Here is a 23,024-nt window from a genome sequence, read left to right as displayed (position 1 = left end):
ATTTCTATTGAAAATCATTTAATATTTAATTGATTCTTAATTACATATTCGATACATTTGTACATGTAATGATGTATGTGGTGGTTAAGTCTAAATAAATGAAAACCGACATATTAACGTCCGTTCTGTTCTTATTGAATTTTGTTTCGAGTTGTGTATTTAGATTAACCATTTTGGCGGAATTTACCTACTTCCGCTCGCGTACTAATTTAAACAAAAAAATATAAAAATGAATCATAATATATGACTATTTCATTTCAGATATCAATATCACGGTGCAATAAAAACATTTTGAAAAATTTCCATCATTTTACGTGACAAATTATCGTATATACAGGGACTTTTTTTTGGTCGCACCTGTTATCGCTTGGTTGTTATCCGGACGTAAACAATATGGTTGACATGCACATGAAAAATAAACCCCTGTAATGAAAAAAAGTTGACAATCCTCTCTTCTGGAGATTTAATTGTGAATAACTAGAAACCTTAATCAATCTCGAAACAAGTTACATAAAAAATGCTTAATAACCACAAATAAAACAATATGGGGGACATTTCACACTCGGGTTCTGGTGACCATAATCCTGCAGATCATCACGATGGAACCCGAGTTCATCTCTGGGGTCATAAATCCCCGATAACAGCTGATCACACTACGTATAATTTTGAACAGGATCCAGATTTGGTTGTGGAGATAGATATCCCAATAAATAAACGCATAACTAGTGCCGGAAATAAAAGAGTTCTTTCAGCTAGTGCAATTTCTGGCAGTGGAACTGAAAGATCATATAGAAGTACTAATTCAGGGGTTGGAAGACCTCCTGTCAAATCAAGAAGCAGACCAATGAAACCCCATGAGGTAAAGTTACATAAGCTTTATTATCTGGTAATCCTTTACCACGGTGGTTGCAACTCAACATGAGTACAGAATGTCACATATGTGCAATATTCAATAAAATACATTTGTATTCCAGTTGTGTGATAGATTTTTGTAGATCCTAGCTAGATTCTTTGCATAGATAATTCTTCTTCTTTTGTCAATCAGCAACGGAAAATATACCATCACGCTGATGCTGTGTCATCAAGTGCAGGTGCTGTACAAGTTGTGATTAACCAAATCGGAAAAAATAAATAAATAACTATATACAAGTTTAAAATTGTGGTTGGTGCATAATTACCCCTTATCATGCTTATGGTATATATATATAACAGTCCTGAAACAAGAATTCTTTCCATGCATATGAATTTTTTTTAAAACTAATTTTGAAATGTACAATCAATTTTTTTGTTTATTTTTAATTTCAAAATATTAATATGATGTTTTCACACTAAAACAAGAAAATTATGTTTTAAGTTTATAAAGAATTTTTGTGTAACTTTAAAGTATTATTAGAGTTTATTTCTGCTGAAGGCTGCATTAATCTTTGGGAAATAACATCTTTTTTTAATAACATTCACTACAAAATGTACATGTATGTGCTCTTATGGGTATTTTGAGCTTGCGTTTGAAGCATTTATGCAGATTTTTTTTAACAAAAAATGAATATTCCTAATAACAATGAGAGGTACTTTATATACATTGTACTTTTGGAAATATTGATTAAAAGATTATAAGTTTTCAACCTCAAGTGACCTGTTGATAGACATTAATTGTAATTATAAACTACAACAAATGTACATGTATACTTAAGTGTGTTCCATCTGTACTACATGTACATTGTATCTTTATATGGAACACATTGAAGGAAAGCTGCTGTAACTCTTTTATTTCTTTTGGAATAATTTAGTTCAAAAATTAAAGTGTGCTAATATTATTGCAAATCACTGATCATGATGACTGCAGGTTCTAAGCTGTAATTATATAATAAACTGTTGACTAGACATTTTATGTTAAATACCCCCAAAATTCATATTACAGTTTCATAACTACTACATTTGTACTAGTCCATATACATATATAAATATCATGTACATTTGTATATATACATTGATAGTGACTCAATCATTTTATAGAGGTATATAATAATATTTGTTTTGTGCCTTTAATTAAGGAGAGGCTTAATTTTATGAAATATTTTAAACTCTATTTATGTACATAGTTAAGCTCTTTTCATATTGTACATGCACCATCATAATTATTATTTTTAACCTAATGCTCTTATATAAATAATCAATTATTATATATTATTAGTGGTATTAAAACAATGTTAATGCCTAAATTTGAAAAAAAAAGTGACTTTTGATACATGTGCATGTAATATGTGTACATGTATTTATATAAGTGTGCACATAGCGTAATAATATACTTCACAAACATGCATACAGGGACCAATATTTGCTTTATACATTGTATGAAGAATGTGCACACAAATCTACATCATGTTCATGTACCGATGGAATTTTCCTCCCAGATGAGAACATATCATCAACTCAGTAGTTAGAACCTCTTTAATTTGTTGACATGAAATGGAATTGCCATGGTCATTTTTTTTTTAAAGTACTCGTGTACTGTTTTTTCAAAATTTTGAATTATTGAAATACAAAGGATTTTCTACACCAGTTCAAGAATTGATTACCTTGATGCTTTAATGTATTCTGGCAATACCTTCTGGAATTTGGAATCTCTATTAATGCTCATCATCTTTTTCTTGATTTGGGCATTTAAAGTGTTTTATTCCAGCATTACTGATGAGTTTTTTTGTAGATAAAACATATGTTTGGGGTATAAAATTATAAGTCTGCTATCATCATGATCATTATGAGTGCATGAAACAAATTGCAACAAAGAGAATAGTAGAAGACATCTGTCTTGAGTCTGATCCCTATTCATCTGCAGGCACATTCATAGTCATATATTGGAGAATATGTCTTGAATTTTTGGTCTGTCTTCAGTTGTTTTTGTTTTTTTCTTGATGCATATTATACACTGATGATTATTTAAAATTTTATCTTTTGTTGACATTATGGTTGAAATATATGCATATAACATTACTTGAGTGAATAAACATGATAGATAAAACTTGTTTTTGAATAATCAATTACACTTTAAATCAATGAACCAATTTACTAAGTGTGGATTCATTAATATTCGTTTGATACCAATTTTCGTGGATTTCGTGGGAACAAAGGAACCACAAATTTAAATGTTCAACGAAATACAAATTTTCCATAGGAATGCAAGCAAACTTTTCCAAAACAATGAATTTAAATATCCTCGAATATGTGAGTTTTTCGCAATCCACGAAAATTGGTACCCACGAAAAAAATGATTCCACAGTATTTATTTAGCAAAAATACATGTGGGTTTTATCTTTCTAATGCATATGGTACCAAGTTTGGTAAAATCTAATTAGAAATGATACCACAAGTTTGTTTTTTTTAAATAATATGGTTTATATGAAAGACATTGCCAAAAACTAAAAGTGCTGAATAATAATTTATAGGTACATGTATAGGAAGATGTGGTGTGATTGCCAATGAGACAACTCTCCATCCAAATAACAATTTACAAAAGTAAACCATTATAGGTCAATGTACGGCCTTCAACATGGAGCATTGGCTCACACCAAACAACAAGCTATAAAGAGCCCCAAAATTACTAGTGTAAAACCAGTCAAATGGGAAAACCAACGGTCGAATATCCATTTACTAAAATTATACATGTAATTATATTTAAAGAGAGGAAGTATTATTTTTTTCTAATTCCTTGTAGAATAAAAAACAAAACCTCTATTAATTGTTGTCTGTTTAATATACATGTATATATATATATTAAGTATCTTGCATCTAAATAATTATGAACATTTCAAAGAAATATTTAAATAATAATATTACATGTACTATTTACTTTGTACATCTGAAAGCCCTTTTCCTGCATATGACTTTTTTTCATAAATTGGTTCTTGCATGCATTAGATATTTCACACTTACTACATGTTCAAACATGTATCAAATTTTGCCATTGTTGTAGAAGAAATTGTAGTTTTCCTATCATTTTGATTTTTGAGATCTTGATAAACATGATGAATTTGTAAACTTGGAATTATTTTTTTGGATCTATTTTCTAAATTTGGACAAGCTTCTTTTTGCAGTAAATTTGAATAGCATTATTTGTACCCATTATTTGTACCCATAATTTTTTTAAATCACGATAAAATATCTAACAATTGTGTCCTTATGCATATAAACAACTGCAATGGTAAATGGCACCAGAAAAAAATATGAACTTACATGTATAGTATCTATAATATTGAAAGACCTAAAAATTAAGACAGTTAAGAATTTGAACATACCTGCCAATTTCTATTTAGGAATGATCCAATGATTATGTAATGCTTTATTCGTTGCAAAATTAAAGTATATATAAAACCATTGCACATCATTCTTTGTTGTTTAAATGTATTTCTGTTTACTGATTTAAATCTTTAATTGTCTTCATCAATTGTTAGATCACACTATACATTAGACAAGAGGGTATGGATGGGGTTTACAGAATAGAGATAAAAAATAGGCCGATATTACATCTAGGCACTTGTATAAGTGTCTGTGGGCAAGAATATTACAGGAAAATGGGCATAAAAAATTAAAGATTAGAGAAAATGAAGCGCAAAAGTTTAGAGAATAGAGAATAATGGGCAAAATTGATAAAGAATAGAGAAAATAGTCTGAAATAGTAAAGAATTATCCAAGACCCTCATACAATGCATTTGAATCTACAAATCACATATGACAGGCTAGGATGATCAAGGTTTTATTTCAAATGTATCTGTTCAAATCATGGTTGTTTTGTGTTATTTTTAACAAAGGTATATTAAGATGTATACAAAAGATACGCATATAGCACTACTATATTTAAAAGTCTTTAAAGTCTACAATTGTACAATGAACATTTGTCAATAACATGAATAATGGTGACTTTACAATATATTGACGGTTAATAAATGTAAGTACACACATTTCATACATTTTTATACATTTGTAGATGTAAAATATGTAAAGACCACACGTCCTTCTTACATTTCACTAGAACTAAGAGGAGACCAGTTTAATGCTGTACTTGATTTTACAGATTTTAATTACTTAACCTACATGTATACAGAAAAGTCTGAAATTCACTGAACATTCATAATATGCTCAGGGTTTCCTCTATGTAAATTTTTGTTTTGCCACCCCTTTTGCCAGTAACATAATCTTTCATGTTTTTTTTAAATGCCTTGAGGCTTTGAGCTTTGAATTTAACTTGCTTTTGATACTTACAACATATATATGTTCATTATACAAGTCATTTAATTACCAATTTAGGACATTTGTAGGAATATGCATTTTGTTCTGTTCTGTTCACTGGTTGATATAGCTGAGCTTTTGTTTTTATCAGTTTTACTGGATTTTTGCTTTTGGAATTTTGGAGTTAAGTATCTTTTTATATCATTTTTAACTTAATTGTGAAAGAACCACTTTAACTGAACTGTCATTGAACATACTCATCAATTTTGGACTCTGCTTGCAACATATTTACGAGTCTCAGAATTTGCTCTTGATGAAAATTACAGAATTATGGTATAAAATTCATTTTTAAATCTGTATTAGTACATGTAGTATGGTGTGATTCAATAAGGTTCATAAAAGACATGATATATAAATATATATATATTTGGACAAAAGTAAATAAACGCAGACTCAAATTGTACATTAAAAAGATCACATGCATTGTTAAAGTTTTATTTATTTCTATTTTTAGACTGAGCCGTTTTTGACGGTTGATGCCATGAATTCTGGGAGGACATCGGCTGCTACTTCTCCAGGTATATCATATACTGTTTGTTCAGGAATTCCTTATGTTTAGATATTTTTGAAGACGCCTCTAAGTATCATGTGCAGACCAGGAATTTCCAAGGCTGAAAAAGGGGGGTTGGTTTCATTGACTCCAGATACAATCATACTCAACTTTAACAGTTACAATTCTAACAGAACCTTGACTTAAACAGTTCTTATTTGTTTCTAAAAGGGAAGTGAACAAACCCCTTGAACCTTCTGGCTAAGGTGTGATCTGTGTTGCCAAACTTGGTCTGTTAATCTGTCCCTCCACCCTTAATAATAATGATATCTATTTGTTCTGCAAGTTTTTATATTTAAGTTACATGTATACATGTAGTGTGTAAGCATTTATTTTTAAAGTCTGCTGTACAACTACATAATATTTATATATGTATGAAATTTAAACAGAAAAGCAGGTCCAGACCCTGATATTAAAGTCTTGTTTATTTTTGTGAAAGACAACTTATTTCAACATCACAATGAAAAAAATGACAAACTTTTAAAGACAAATATCTTTCTAACATATTTATACATTGTCATGTAAATTTTGGAACATGGTGTAGTTAAAACTAAAATGTTTCAAAAAGACAACTTTATTCAGGATAAAATCCGATTTGCAAAATGTTTTGTTTATCATGTTTACATACAAATACACATGCTCATATATAATGTATACAACATTGATATTTTGTATTTATATTAGTTAACCCTTTTATGAGGTTTAAATATTCTTAATTATCTTACAAATAATCCTCATTATAATATCTCATTGTGTTGTCTCAGGTGTTTTAAATTATACATTGTTTAACATTGACAGCTTCACACTTGTGTAAGGAATTTAAAAACATATCCTTGTTGGAATTTCAATGTCAGAACGACATTCTCTGTGAAATCATCTTTGCTCTTTTTTTTATGGAAATTAATGAGATAGTGACATATTTTCAAAATGGATCTCCTAGATAGCAAATCTGAAACACCACTTTTTGTGTTCGAGCGATTCCATACTTCATTTGAACTTGTTTCAGACCGTTGGTGGGCTCGTAAAAATACTTTTTCTGGTAGGTCAATAAATTTTTTTGATTGGCTTAATCTTAAAATTTATTAAAGTATAAAAGTTATTAAAAAGTTAACATGGCATTTTATCATAAAATTTAATTGAAAGTATTGATTTTTCTTCTGTAAAACATTTTTATTGAATTGGCTGAAATTTTCATTCAAAGACTACAGTAGTTCCATTCAAACAATGTAGTCTGATTTAATATAAAAATGTGCTGGAATTGTAAAGTAGTGTTAGGTACAATCACTACAATGTATATGCAGCACAGTTCTTATCTTTTTAACAAGATATTGATGAAATTCCTACATGTATTCAAGGCATTTTTGTTTTCTTTACTTAGTCTGAAAGTGTTTTTAAGTTCACAATTTCTTGTCCTATAAACTTATACGGGATGTTTTTTTTTGTGTCTCCAATTATGATCTTTCTAATTGATGATATTTGCAGGAAGTGATCTTTACTGGTTAAATCTATGTCATTTTAACAATTACATATATACTTCTTGTAAAAAGTTTAAATTTTACTGTATATAGGGGGAAAAAGAAAATAGTCTCAAGTCTGTCTTAAACATGTAAACTGTGGAAGGTATGCTCTTTGATAAATCCCTTGCCAACTTGATTTTAAAGAAAAGGTTATGATGAAGAAAAGTTCATCAAACACAAGAAATTTACAATTTATTATTTTCATTTTGTGCCAAATTTTTCAAAGTTATAATGAAATTATGATGGGAATAATGTGGTTGCTCATTGACAACTTTAATGCATTTAAGAGTGAAAGTTCAATGTAAACTATATAACTTATTCTCCACTGAGCAACACACTGAAGGGCTCACAGAAGTACCCGGTGTCTGTCCATCCAGGTGTCTGTCTGTCAGATCTTGTAAGCTCAAGGTTAACATCTTGTGTGCTTACAATTATATCAAAGGTTATATCACATATCACATTTTTTAGCTCACCTAGCCCGAAGGGCCAAGTGAGCTTTTCTCATCACTTGGCGTCCGTCGTCCGGCGTCCGTCGTCGTCCGTCGTCGTCGTCGTCGTCCGTCGTCGTTAACTTTTACAAAAATCTTCTCCTCTGAAACTACTGGGCCAAATCAAACCAAACTTGGCCACAATCATCATTGGGGTATCTAGTTTAAAAAATGTGTGGCGTGACCCGGTCAACCAACCAAGATGGCCGCCACGGCTAAAAATAGAACATAGGGGTAAAATGCAGTTTTTGGCTTATAACTCAAAAACCAAAGCATTTAGAGCAAATCTGACATGGGGGTAAAAATGTTCATCAGGTCAAGATCTATCTGCCCTGAAATTTTCAGATGAATCGGTCAATCGGTTGTTGGGTTGCTGCCCCTGAATTGGTAATTTTGAAGAAATTTTGCTGTTTTTGGTTATTATCTTGAATATTATTATAGTTAGAGATAAACTGTAAACAGCAATAATGTTCAGCAAAATAAGATCTACAAATAAGTCAACATGACCAAAATGGTCAGTTGACCCGTTTAGGAGTTATTGCCCTTTATAGTCAATTTTTAACCATTTTTCGTTAATTAAAGTAATCTTTTACAAAAATCTTCTCCTCTGAAACTACTTGGCCAAATTAATCCAAACTTGGCCACAATCATCTTTGGGGTATCTAGTTTAAAAAATGTGTGGCGTGACCTGGTCAACCAACCAAGATGGCCGCCACGGCTAAAAATAGAACAAAGGGGTAAAATGCAGTTTTTGGCTTATAACTCAAAAACCAAAGCATTTTGAGGAAATCTGACAGGGATAAAAATGTTTATCAGGTCAAGATCTATCTGCCCTAAAATTTTCAGATGAATCGGTCAATCGGTTGTTGGGTTGCTGCCCCTGAATTGGTAATTTTGAGGAAGTTTTGCTGTTTTTGGTTATTATCTTGAATATTATTATAGATAGAGATAAACTGTAAACAGCAATAATGTTCAGCAAAGTAAGATCTACAAATAAGTCAACATGACCAAAATGGTCAGTTGACCCGTTTAGGAGTAATTGCCCTTTATAGTCAATTTTTAACCATTTTTCGTAAATTAAAGTAATCTTTTACAAAAATCTTCTCCTCTGAAACTACTTGGCCAAATTAATCCAAACTTGGCCACAATCATCTTTGGGGTATCTAGTTTAAAAAATGTGTGGCGTGACCTGGTCAACCAACCAAGATGGCCGCTACCGCTAAAAAATGGTCAGTTGACCCCTTTAGGAGTTATTGCCTTTTATAGTCAATCTTTAACCATTTTTCATAAATCTAAGTAATCTTTTACAAAATCTCCACTGAAACTACTAGGCCACAATCATCTTTGGGGTATCTAGTTTGAAAAATGTGTCCGATGACCTGGCCATTCAACCAAGATGGCCGCCACGGCTAAAAATAGAACATAGGGGTAAAATGCAGTTTTTTGCTTATAACTATGAAACCAAAGCATCTAGAGCAAATCTGACAAGAAGTTAAATTGTTAATCAAGTCAATATCTATCTGCCCTGAATTTTTCAGATGAATTGGACAACTGGTTGTTGGGTTGCTGCCCTCCAATTGGTAATTTTTAAAGAAATTTTGCCGTTTTTGGTTATCTTGAATACTATTATAGATAGCGATAAACTGTAAACAGCAATAATGTTCAGCAAAGTAAGATCTACAAATAAGTCAACATGACTTAAATGGTCAATTGACCCCTTAAGGAGTTATTGCCATTTATAGTCAATTTTTAACAATTTTCATTAATTTGGTAAATTTATGTAAATTTTTACCAAATATAGTTCTCTGTTACTAATGGGCAAAGTTCATGATAGATATAATTGTAAGAAGCAAAATCTTTAAGTAAAGTAAGAACTTCAAACACATCACCATCACCAAAATACAATTTTGTCATGAATCCATTTGTGTCCTTTGTTTAATATGCACATAGACCAAGGTGAGCGACACAGGCTCTTTAGAGCCTCTAGTTATTGTTGTTGTTGAAAAATGAACACAAATGCAGAATTAATCATTGTGGTTTAATTAAGAGCTGCCAGAACAAAATTGAATATTTATTTTTGTAAAACTGATCAAAACACAATTTGATAATAAAAACATAAATAAAGTTTCTGAATTCGGAGTAATGATATATTTATCACAATCATCATTTATGAAACTTTGAATTCATGATTTATTTTTTACAGCACGTCTTCCACAAAGGCCATCATCGTCTGTACGTAGAGGCAGAGCTCCTACAGTGTCAGGCAGGTTATATGTCCCTGATGGCGCATCACCTTCACCTTATATTAATAGGTAAATTCAAACTAGATCATTTTATGACTTTATTGTTGTTTTCTGATTTGTTTAATTAATGTTTTCTTCTTCTTCTGAAACTAAAGTCATTTAGCCATAATTATGTATACTGAATTAAAGTTTTTAAAAATAATAAGTTTTTTTTATCTTTGTTGAACAAAGAGACAACCAATAGACCACTTTCGAGTTCATCCGTCACCGGCAAAAACTCGTCAATTATGCACGCCTTTATGACGTCATTTACCAGATAGAGGGGCTCGCCTGTATCCCTTCACTATTTACGTTCATCAAGCGTCTTAGTGATCGTCTTTGTGCAGGATAAACTAGAAATAATGGTTGCTCCGTAGGTACTTACTGACAATTCCCTAATGACAGCAGTGTTGATTGTCTATTTTCAGAATTCAATTTGCCGAAAAAATTCGTACAATATAGAATTATAATTTTCCAACCACTCGCTCAACATTGTAGGGAAGTGACGACGCCCCCAAACGCACAGATGACGGTGATAAAGGCGCATATAATTGACGAGTTTTTTCCGGTGACGGATGAACTCGAAAGTGGTCTATTGCTTTTTTTCAGTTTGGGTTGGTGTAAAAGTAGTAGTTAAATGATTGGAAAATTTTTGTCATTCTAAATTTGTATTTAATTCAATTTTAAATTGTATTATAATTGGAATAATTGTATGATACAATTACTATAGCTAATTTTGATTGTAATACATTGAACATTGAATGTTCCTAAATTGCTAGCTAGCAAAAGCATTGTATGATGATGTTTGGTCTTTCAATGTTGTTAATAATTTAGATATTTTTGAAGCTACGAATAAAAGAAATTTGCTAAGGAACCCAAACTATTTTTTTTTACAAAATAAAAGTATGAAGACATATATCTACCAGTAAAACTTTTGGGTAAATGCAAGCATATTATATGCAATTTGGTGTTAAATAAACATATGTGATGATGAAATGTGTAAAATTAAAGAATGTGTTTGTTAAATGTAAAAACCAAAAATGAACATCACCAATAAACAAGCTAAGAAAACTAATGTTTATAGGCTTCTTACATTAGCTAGAATTTGAATTTGTAGAATTAAACCAAGTCGAGAAGCTCTTCAGCCATTTAAGCTGCACGCTGTTCAGCTATTTGTAAAGCAGCACGTTTGGTAATCAAAACATTCTTCATTATGGCAAATGGAATATCATCATTTACAAATTATTGGATTATAGGAAATGTTTTGTCTTATTATGGGAAATTGTATTGCTATTAGAAATATTCTCTGTCGTTAACTTGCTGGACTGGAAGGAGATTGGCTAGATGGAATGGCTTTTAAATCAACTTAATTGGTAAACATTTAATGAATCTTTTCTTCATTAAAAAATAAGATTAAACAATGTTGATGAATGAATTAACATGATTAATATTTTAGCTGTTTCTATAGTAACAGATCTGTAAAATATAAAGTTCCCTATTATATCTGGAGTTATCTCCCATTAAATGATTTTGTAAATGTAAAATATTTGTAATTAGCATGTGTTTATTTGCTGAATAGAGATAATTTGCGACAGACAGCTAGTGCTCCCAGTAAACTTCGAAGACGGTAAGGTCAAAGTGTGAACCTGGCATGAGTTCATTAAAATGCACTTCCTCCCAATGTGAAATTATGTTATCAAGGTCAAAGTGTGAACCTGGCATGAGTTTGTTAAAATGCACTTCCTCCCAATGTGAAATTGTTTTATCTAGGTTAAAGTGTGACCCTTATTAGGCATGAGTTCATGAAAATACACCTCTTCCAATTAAATTATTTTATGTAGGTCAAAGTGTGAACCTGGCATGAGTTCATGAAAATGCACTTCCACCAATGTGCAATAATGTTATCTAGGTTTAAGTGTGAATGTGGCATGCGTTTGTTAAAATGCACTTCCTCAAAATGTGGAATTTTGTTATCAAGGTCAAAGTGTGAACCTGGCATTAGTTTGATAATATGCGCTTCTTCTCAATATGAAATATTGTTATTTGGGAAAGTTTAAATGCACATCTAACAAAAGTCTGCACCCCTGTCACCAATTGAAATTTGCATGGTTTATGAATTCACTTGTTAAATTGATCCTACACAAGTTGTTTTTTACAAACATTCCATATTGTTTATTTAATTTTGTCAGCATAAACTTGCAGGTAAGTTATACAGATTATATAAGCACTGAAAACAGTCACATTTGAAATGATAAGCAAAATTTCACATGAATTCCACATATGAATTTATAGTTTTTAATGGACACAATTTATGTTATTTCCTTCATCACAATGCTGGAGGTCTAAGTGCAGAAATTTCTTTACAATTCTGCCAATTTAAAATGTTAACTGACCGTGCCTTAATTAGACACTAAGTTTTTTACAAACAATTTTTATTATTTTTAAAAGTTTTATGTTATTCATTCAATACTTCAATCTACTAAGACTCTCATATCAAAATTGTATGTATAACATGTTTCAATTTGGGTGAACTTGTATAATCCAGACAACCATTTAAACCACTAAAACAGCAGCCAAGGGAAATAATTCAATCTCAAATTATCTGACTTCTAAACCGTTTCATAGGAGAATAAGACTTTATCAGTATGTATATTGTAATAAAGATATTTTATATACCATAGGGTAAACAAAAAATTTGTAAAGTGGTATGTATGTTAGAGTTCCCTTCCCAGTTATATAGTGTTTTGCTTACAGTTCTCAAAATATAATTTCTGATGATGCTATGAGCCTATCAATAAATATGTACCTTCTTTCAGTCTTTCATTCATTTCTAGCAGTAAGTCTTTTAATGTTGTATATTAATTAGTAGAACTTAGTGTAGCAGCTATTGACAATGAATTGTGTTAGCAGTGGCTAGACCAATAGGCATTAGCATGTAAATAATTATTTTGTAGGTTTTTAAGATAATGTTAAATCAAATGGAAGTACATCAAACATACCTTAAGTCAAATGCATTTGTATTTTGTGAAGATCATTTTTTCTTTAATTTCCTAGATCACTGGACTACACTCAGAGAAAAAAATTCCAAGAAATTATTATAAATATTCAATGTTTTTTGTTTAAATTATAGTTTCTTCAGGAAAATGATAATAAGCTTTTATTTTAATGTCCTGCTATCACCAGAGGCTCAGCATTCTGTGTTCCCCTTGTCTACCCAAACATCCGTCCATATGAACGTTTCAAAATTGGTTTCTGCTCGCTTACTTTAGTTTGCCTCAACCGAAATGTCATGAAACTTACACACAATGCTTATTACAACAAAACACAGATAAAGGTCGAATTTGGGTGGTGTCACTTTACTGTGGATTCATTATTCGTTGGATACTAATTTTTCGTGGATTTCGTGGGTACAACAGAACCACGAAATTAAATGTTCAACGAATTCAAACTTTTATATAGGTTTATATATACAGACTCGACAAAACCATGAAATAAATATCCACGAATATGCAAGATTTTCTTAATCCACGAAAATTGGTATCAACGAAAATAAATGAATCCACAGTAACTGTTCTTCGAAATTATGCCCATTTATAATGTTAAATGCAATCGGGGGGAGCATCATCTGTGTCCAATGGAAGCATTCTCCATTTTTTTTTATGTTCCTAAAAATTTTCATGGGTTATTCTTTTTCATTACTCAAAATTCCTTATAGGTTTTATGTTGCCAGCTAATCTATGTCCAGATTTATGGATTCTATTTTGTCATAATTCTTCTTTTTTTTTTGAAACAGATTGATGAAAACAAAATGTTCAGTTTCTGTCATGATAATTCAGCTTTTAAGAAGAATAAAATAAGAAAACTTGCATGTCTGAATTAGGTCACTTCACTCTACTTTTTGGATTTGCATGAATGCATCTGATCAAAGTCTCACTTGACTGCTATAGGAATTTATTATTATTATTAATGAACCTCTGAAATAAGGCTAATATGTTGAATATGTGAATTAGAAAATGCATCCATTTGCATTTAAATGACCTGCTTCAGTTAACCATGAATGAAGGTTGATTTAACTTTACCATCCATACAAAAAATGTTCTTTCCAAAATATTATGTTTTTGGAATACTCTTGTTAATTCTAAAAGATTCTTTTGAAAATTGTGAAAAGCTACAGGTTTTCCTGACCCATATTAAGAAACACTTAAACCATTGTAGAAAATTCAGGTCACAAAAATTATGTGTGAAATTCTCATTTAGAAATATTAAAGGTACATTGTTATTAGAAATTTCTTTTGCTATTTTGCAGTGGAAGGAATACACCGGCATCTTCAATCTTTGTATCACCTACAAATCGACAGAAACCCAAACCAAATGTTCACATCAAGTCTCCTTTCAAACATTCTATGCAGAAGACAGAAACATCTCAGGTAATGATAAAAAAAAATTCGCAAATATTTTGATTTATTGTTATTTTTGGAAATTTTCCTTTGATTTTAACGACTGATAATATCACTTCTCATCACAGTAGAGTAATATGAAAAGTTATCGCTATAAAGATACTAGGGGCGCAAGTTCACTTTGTCAATGAAATTAACGACGTTGTCATTATATGGTTAAAAAGCAATTAATAGATTATTATTGGTCATCTCAACTCGTACCGGCTCAATCAAGAATATCAATGTTGCGGAGATGATCAACCATAATCTATTATTATATCAAAAAAGAACATGAAGTACGGGTATATCAGTATATTATACTGTGTGAATCTTTAGCAATTTTTGCAGTACAAAATTTCCCATGAAATTTATGCTCCTAGAACATCTCATCGTTGATTAATAAAAAGGCATGAAAATAATTGAAGATTTAATGTGGTATCTAAGTCCTAACACTACAGGGAGATAACTCTGTAATATTAGCTAAACGTTTTAATAACATTGCATTGTGAAGGCAATGTAAAGCCTCTCAATGATCAAAATTAGTGTTTATCAAGCTGCTATATAACCAGTGAAATTTTCTGATAAAACGCTTGGTTAAAATTTTTTGAATTTTTTATATTTTTGTAAAAGGGTCAAAGTAAATACATTGTCAAAATTTTATGAAAATTAAACGAGGCAAATTAATTTTAGGGAAAGTGTTAGGTACCACCTTAAGGTGGTATGGGTGTCTTTCGCCATCTTGGATTGTAAAAAACAGAGAATCTAAGGTCAATATTTTCTATCAAGTTATCAAAATTTGATGCAGGAATGCAGAATTTAATGTGAATTTTCATCTAAAAGAACCACTTTATAAGAATATAACTTAGAAATATTAATATTTTTACAAGTGTAGATTAATTTTGGTTGTTTTTGAATATTTTTCAAATTGGCATTTTAAGGGGAGGTAACTCTATAACAGTGCATTTTCTGAAGGACTCTACATGAAATTTTCCTATTTTGTCTTTTCGATGGAAAAAACGTACGGTGACCCTATCTTTTCTTTTGATATTCTCAAAGCATTGTCTGAAAGCAATCTTTTCCTAATGTATTTTACAATTCTATCATTTTGTTTAGTTTTTATTCACAAAATGGTGTTTTTTCCTGTATAATCCATACAAAATTTGTCATTTTGTGACAACCTGTAGCTTGAGAAAATGCACGGTGACCTATCATTTTTATAAGGTGTAACACCACTAATTCAGGCCCGGCCAGAAAGCACATACCAGAAAGTAGTACATATTTAACACAAAATAGTTCCTACGCATGAGTGTAACTTTCAAAATATGTAGAATATTTAGGTATTTTTGGTATCAAATGAAAGCTGAAGGACTGGTGATCATTGTAGAACACTTTTGGACTTTTAGTTTTGAATATTAAAAGAACTGCACCAAATTTTAAAAAGAGGGTACATTTTGTCTGTTTGTCAGATCTGAAGTACCTGTTTTGGTACTTCTGAACTTCCGGGAACCAGTTCTTTCTTATATGCCATGCAAGGTATGTTGATTTTTTTAGTACAAGACACCATAAAGTGTTGCTTTGAAATGCAATGATTGCCACTTTATTTGAACTTAAAATAAAAGAGGTGTGCCTTTTTGAAACGGAGGAATTTAACATAGAAAGCAATGGGACCATGAATTAGTGGTGTACTTCCTATTACAGAGAATCACCAGAAATCCAATTTTTAGAAGTTGTACCTATTCCAATGAAAATAAGTCAAATATGATGTTAGTAATCATGTTTAATCATCTTTTTTTGGTCAACCAACCTGCTTATGGGAAATTTAAGCTCTTAAATTGGCATACTCAAGCATGTTAGCCTTTTATGGTCATACAACATGCATGCAGTCAGGAATTGACTCCAAGTTCTTATTTTTGCATTTTTTCTGATTGAAATCCATAAAACATGTATTTTATGACTTGTATAAGGAACAGAAAAGCTCTTGGTCAAAATAATTTTCTGATTTTCAAGATTATTTTTTTTCTTATGGTAGCCTTTTACAATCTAGGCAAATGGTATATACTCATATAAGAATTCTAAAATCTCACTGTGCATGCAATTTTGAACCAGTTTAGCAAGTTATATAGCTGAGGGATATATGAATTGCTCTTATTTGTCTATGTTTTCCCACAGAATTTATGGTTCATACAAAAAAAAGCCTTTTTTGAATTTCAAGAAAAAAGGGGGGATTATTTCTCATCTATGTCCTAAGTTTGGACTAATATATTTTTATTTAATGAAGAACTTCTGATAAAAATATGACTATTAGTAAGCGCATAGCTTTCTTAATAGAAATTAATAAATAAAACAATGATATTGAGAATAAAAAAAGTATATTGGTCACTGGTAATATACATATGCAGTTTTCTTTGAATAACCCATATGTTACTACCAGTCCAATTTGAGCTTTGAAGTAATAAAATAGTCTTTGGACTAAAGCTTTATATGTTTTTTATTGCTCGAAATAGATCATAGAATGAAAAAAAGTAATGCTCAAGTCAATATAGCAACTTTGGTTCTGTTATAGGTGTAACACCACTAATTCAGGCCCGGCCAGAAAGCACATACCAGAAAGTAGTACATATTTAACACAAAATAGTTCCTACGCATGAGTGTAACTTTCAAAATATGTAGAATATTTAGGTATTTTTGGTATCAAATGAAAGCTGAAGGACTGGTGATCATTGTAGAACACTTTTGGACTTTTAGTTTTGAATATTAAAAGAACTGCACCAAATTTTAAAAAGAGGGTACATTTTGTCTGTTTGTCAGATCTGAAGTACCTGTTTTGGTACTTCTGAACTTCCGGGAACCAGTTCTTTCTTATATGCCATGCAAGGTATGTTGATTTTTTTAGTACAAGACACCATAAAGTGTTGCTTTGAAATGCAATGATTGCCACTTTATTTGAACTTAAAATAAAAGAGGTGTGCCTTTTTGAAACGGAGGAATTTAACATAGAAAGCAATGGGACCATGAATTAGTGGTGTACTTCCATAATATTTTTGATTATGTATCAATAGATACTACATTTTGACAAAGTATGAACAAATTCTATCATTTTTATTTTAGACTCCCATACCACCTTAAATGCATCGTTTGGGCTTAACTGCAAATATAACAGAGTGTGTGAATAGCTTGATATATGATGATATGTATAAAGTATAAATAAGGATTTGAGCCATTGAGGTATATTTGACATATACTTTCATCATAAAAGAAATATGGTTCTTAACTTGGAAGAATTAATAATCAATATTGCAATGTTTTAATAGTACATACATACATGGAAGTTTGTATACATATTTTAGGAAAGACCTTCCTCTCCAGCACAAGATCTAAAAGACATGACAGCATTTGCTACGTTCCAAGTCGGTAAAATGTTATCCAGAGAACCAGTTGAACAAAAGGCTAAACTCCATGGGAGGCTCCTTAAGGGAAAGTAAGTACATGTATAACAGATTGGTACAAAGTGTGAAGGATCATTGTAGTCATTTTTTATTTATAGATATTCAACAGTTAGTATTTTTTTTAATGTATTATGAGAATGTTTGAAAGTATTAAGAAGTTTTACTTGGCAAATGGTAAAAAGAAAGTAACCATAAAAGAACCCTGCAGAATAAAGATATATATGTGTCTTTTGGGTCTGTAGTTCTTAATATTTTGTCTAAGTCACTATAGAGAAAACATAGTATTTTCGGTATTGCCCTGTTCACCAAAATACTACCAACAAATGTTTGCGAGTGATTAAGGAGGCTCGCGGGTATAAGATTTTCAGAAAAAAATTAAACATTTATTTTTCATTACAAATTTTAATAATTACCTTAAGTAGTTGTTACTTTATCATATAGTACAAAAATCATTCCAAAAATTCAATTTGTGTTGGCCCCAGGAGACTTTTAAAATGTAGTTATCAGTGAAAAAGCTCCAAATTATCTCCCTTTGGTGCAAAAATGCCATGTTTTGGCATTAAAATTGAAATATCTTTTTTAAATCATAGGTGACCTATATTTTTTATAGTTGTTTTCGAATAAGCTGTACGTAAACTAAATAATTGTAAAATTTAAGCGATTTCTGTAATTTAGTTCTTTTTTTATTTCAATATTACCCTTATTTCTCCTATTAGCTCAACAGAAAAAAAGGACATTAACAAAAATGTACGCTTCTTTCAAAGGCAGATTGTGAGAGTAAATGAACGGTGACCCCATTTTTTTATTTCATTTTAGTAGATTTGAAATTGGCAAAATTAAATTGCTGCAAATCGGGCTTGGAAGGGCTAAACGCGAAATAAATAATCCATGAAAATAAGTTGGTTTAGTTTCAGTAAATCAATGAACAAATTCATAACATTTCATCGTTTTTTTTCTCAATTTTGTTACAAAACATTAACTGAAGCAGATAACTTTATAAATTAAATTAAAAATCTTTTTTTTTATTCTTATTTGTATACTTGATTTGTAGAGATAATTACATGTAAGAAAATTATAATTTTTAATACAAATGAAGCATGAACTGGCTACACATATACATACATACAGGGAATATGGTTGCATGCAAGCATTTATTTGAATTTATACTATTTAAGATTACATTGCCTTTTAATTAGAAGTATGTAATTGGTGATCTAGGCCAAGAGGATGAATATCACTTATTAGTTAAATGTAGAATAGTTGCATGCACACCAACTTATAGAATGTCACCAATTATACAAAAATATATTATTGTATTTTAACATTTTCTTTGGAAATTGGGTTTTATAAGCTTTTCAAATTTTAATTTGTTGTTTCTGATGACCAAATGGAAGTCAAGTTCCATATTGACAGTATTCACTTTCACTGTTCAGGAGTTATGGTTCTTGAAAGATTGAAAAATGGTGTTTCCATTCATATTTGTGTTTTATCTCATGAACCATTCATCCAAAGCTTTCAAATTTGAATATGTTGTTACTAATTACAACATGAAGGTCAAGTTCCACGTTATTTGATGAAATACACCATCACCGTTCAGAAGTTATTGTCCTTGTGATATTGAAAAATGGCAGGAAACAAATACAAGTCTGGTTTGCTGACACTCTAACAGCCTCTTATATCAACCATAGGATAAACACACTTTTTTCTGGAGGTTATTGATGTATAAAGTGGGGCAATTAATTGACAGACTGAATAATAGTCTGAAGGAACTCACGAAATTCATGCATGTGTATTGTGCATGAAGAGTTCACAATAAAATGGACATAGGTTTTTGCATAGGTTAAGGAATCAGATTCTGCAACATGGTCTCTTGAGGCCTTTCAAAGCTCTGACTGACCAATACAGTTCAAGTATTTGTAGATATGCAAATCATATCAGAATCATTTCTGATTTAATGACTTAGGACTATGAAAATGCTTTTATTCAATATGCCATGTTATTTTTGTTTCCATTTTAATATGTTACACATTGGGCCTACATATATATCTTGCGCTTCTGGTGCAGCTGTTTATTAATATAGGAGATTTTCAGCACAATTTGATCAGTTGCATACTTTGGTGCTGTATAGTTACCTTTAAATTTTAGCAAACAATAAATATGCATAGATAGCGCAAACATTTCTGCAATTTTTTCATACATGATTTTTTCTTTAAAATGCTAATACTTCCATGAAAGTTGAAGGGTCAATATTGTGTTTGGTACTGACATGTTTTAAATGATATATATTTGTCTAGTAGATAATTTGAATAACAAAGGTTGCAACTCCTTCTGCCTAAGATGATTTGGATCATCATAATGTTTATTATTCTTTTATATGTTTTCTTTCTATACTGAGTGGTCTCATGTGTACCTTATAATGGATATTATCGTCCTTTCCTACGCCAATATAACCCTGCTCTGTCGCTCAGTAATTTTCGTATCAAGACTTCAAAACGAGACCAGGCATTATCAGCGACGTCACAATGTGAGAGGAGAAGTTATCAGCGACGTCACAATGTGAGAGGAGACATTATCAAGCTTCCTTTCGTCAAGCGTAAAACTGTCTTAGGGAGAGAAAAAAAGACCATTAATAGAAGGATAAACGAATATAGACCATTAATAGAACGATAAACAACTCGTTCCCTCTGTTCACTCTCCAAAAGGTTCACATTGTGGCTCGCAGCTGATATTTAACGATATCAATGTGTAGAAAACCTGTTAATCTATATGTACAAACCAACTAATGTTTTCCAGTGATTTGTGTTGATTAACCTTGTTCAATGTCTCTTTTTTATTGACGTTCTCTGTATAATTTTGTAGATTAAAGCCCTTGAAGCCTGTGAATGTTAAAGGCCCATCAATAGAGAAATGTAGAGGTATTGTTTCTGGTAAGTAGAAAGTACAATTATGGTACAGGTCTGTGAAAGGCAGGCACACATTCAGAGGGGGTGCTCCCTCATAAAAAAGTTAAAAAATGTAGTTTACAGACAATTTTTTTATTTAAAATATATATATATATATCATGTATAAATGGTCTGCTATTTACTTCTTATATTATCAGGAGTCTCTCAACTTATATCGAATCCTGAACATATGCCTGAATGAAACTTTTTTTTTTTATGAATTTGAATAATTACAAAACTTCTGAGATTGACCACTCTAGAATAAAGATAATTACATGTACTACTTTAAGATTTTGGGTTGCTTAATTCTCATCCTTACGTGTTATTTCAGATTTTAAACCTAGTAAGTATTTTATCAAGTCATGCACTTTTCAGGAATTTCCATAATCAGGAATGCTAATATCTCAATAATAAAAAAACAATAATTATTATATATACTTAAAAACTTAAGGAGCTATGTTACCAAAAGAGACCTAAAACAGCCATATATATTCTTGAAAAAAATACCAGCTAAAATTGTATGGTTTTGACTCTTGATTTGAACAATGTTTTTTTTTCCTCCAAAAAATTTTAACAATGTTAAGCCATTATAAATTATACACATGATTGAAATTGTTTTTTAACTGAAATGCTTACAACATGTACAAATGGCATATGAAAAAATTAAAAACTTTTCTTTAGGTTAAACCTACTCCTGGTAAAAACTAGCACAGCTGATCCCACAATTCACAGCCTTTTGACTATGTATTTTATAGGAAGTCAGGAGGAAGAAATCTTAAATAAACTTGAACTTGATCTTCATATATTTGACATGATGCACTGCTTATAATCTTGATCTTTATAAATTTTTGTAAATACATGAAATATAATGATAATTTTGATTTACTTTCTTTATATATAAAAAACGAATTTGTGGTATGATTACCAATGAGACAACTGTCCACAAGATACCAAAATGACACAGACATAAACAACTATATGCCTGAGTTGACAGACATGTAATGACACACCATTGTGTCCCTTAATCATTGACCAGTATGTCCATCATTATGTATTACTCTAACTCTATTTGTCCTATCTAATCTTTATATGGTTGATGCAGACACTTCCTATTTGACAATTCTTTTTTTTTTTTACTTTGAATTGTTTTTTATATGGACTAAAAGTAAAAAACAAAATGACATTGCCAAGGCAAAATAAAACGAAATAAAACTATCAAAAGACCTAAAAAAAAACCAAAAAAACACAACATAGAAAACTAAAAACTGAGCAACACAAACCTCATTAAGTACTGGTGGCACCAGGTCTAGGGTAAACAGAATGTGCTCCATATGCGACACCAACCTCATTAAATACTGGTGGCACCAGGTCTAGGGTAAACAGAACGTGCTCCATATGCAACACCAACCTCATTAAATACTGGTGGCACCAGGATTAGGGGAAAACAGAACATGTTCCACTTGTGACACCAAATACATAATTTCCACAATGTACAATAACTTCTATTGTATGCTTTACATGAAAGATGTGCAACTTCATATTTGAAGTATATCTTGAATGATTATGACTTATTTTTTTCATTTTTGATTTTACAATAAATTATACTGAAAATTGTTTTGGTTTTATCCTTATTAGGCTTATATAAACCTTATCCACATTTTACATCATTTGATGGGCATAAATGTTTTGTATCTACACTTATGGTTTATAAATCAACTACACAAATAATATGTAAATATATATTATAATGATTACCTGTGATGCACACCCTTTTCACTTGACACTTGATTTTCCTAGAAGGAATTATAAAAAGTTGGAAATTCCCTTTAAACTCACAGCACTGATGAATTAAAAATGCACTTTCCTAAATGTTTTCAACTTGTACAAAGTTATGATCCCAACACCAACCAAATACATATATTTTGTCATAATTTATTAAGGCAAACCAATCAGTTTGCTCTGATAACTATAAAATTTTCATAGCTATATGTATATAACTTAAAATTGTGATGCTGTGTTACATTTTGTAACTAACAGTAAAATGCCATTATATTAAAAAAACAAATTTTTGTTTTGGCTC

General features: G+C 30.7%; 1 protein-coding gene across 1 annotated transcript in view; it reads left to right on the top strand.

Annotated features, from left to right (window-relative positions):
* The first annotated feature begins 357 nt into the window (after positions 1–357).
* LOC134706180 (general transcriptional corepressor trfA-like) overlaps positions 358–23,024 on the top strand; it is a 34,675-nt gene continuing 12,008 nt past the window's right edge. Inside the window, exons 1-7 of the mRNA XM_063564888.1 lie at positions 358–859; positions 5,738–5,801; positions 10,042–10,150; positions 11,700–11,747; positions 14,427–14,547; positions 17,904–18,034; positions 20,862–20,929. Of these exons, the coding sequence (XP_063420958.1) occupies positions 545–859; positions 5,738–5,801; positions 10,042–10,150; positions 11,700–11,747; positions 14,427–14,547; positions 17,904–18,034; positions 20,862–20,929 (856 nt within the window). The 5' untranslated portion in view covers positions 358–544. The remainder of the gene's footprint in view (positions 860–5,737; positions 5,802–10,041; positions 10,151–11,699; positions 11,748–14,426; positions 14,548–17,903; positions 18,035–20,861; positions 20,930–23,024) is intronic.

This window comes from Mytilus trossulus, chromosome 2 (assembly GCF_036588685.1).
Source record: "Mytilus trossulus isolate FHL-02 chromosome 2, PNRI_Mtr1.1.1.hap1, whole genome shotgun sequence".
In the NCBI taxonomy this organism is placed as follows: Eukaryota; Metazoa; Mollusca; class Bivalvia; order Mytilida; family Mytilidae; genus Mytilus; species Mytilus trossulus.
This window is presented reverse-complemented; position numbering and strand designations above follow the sequence as displayed.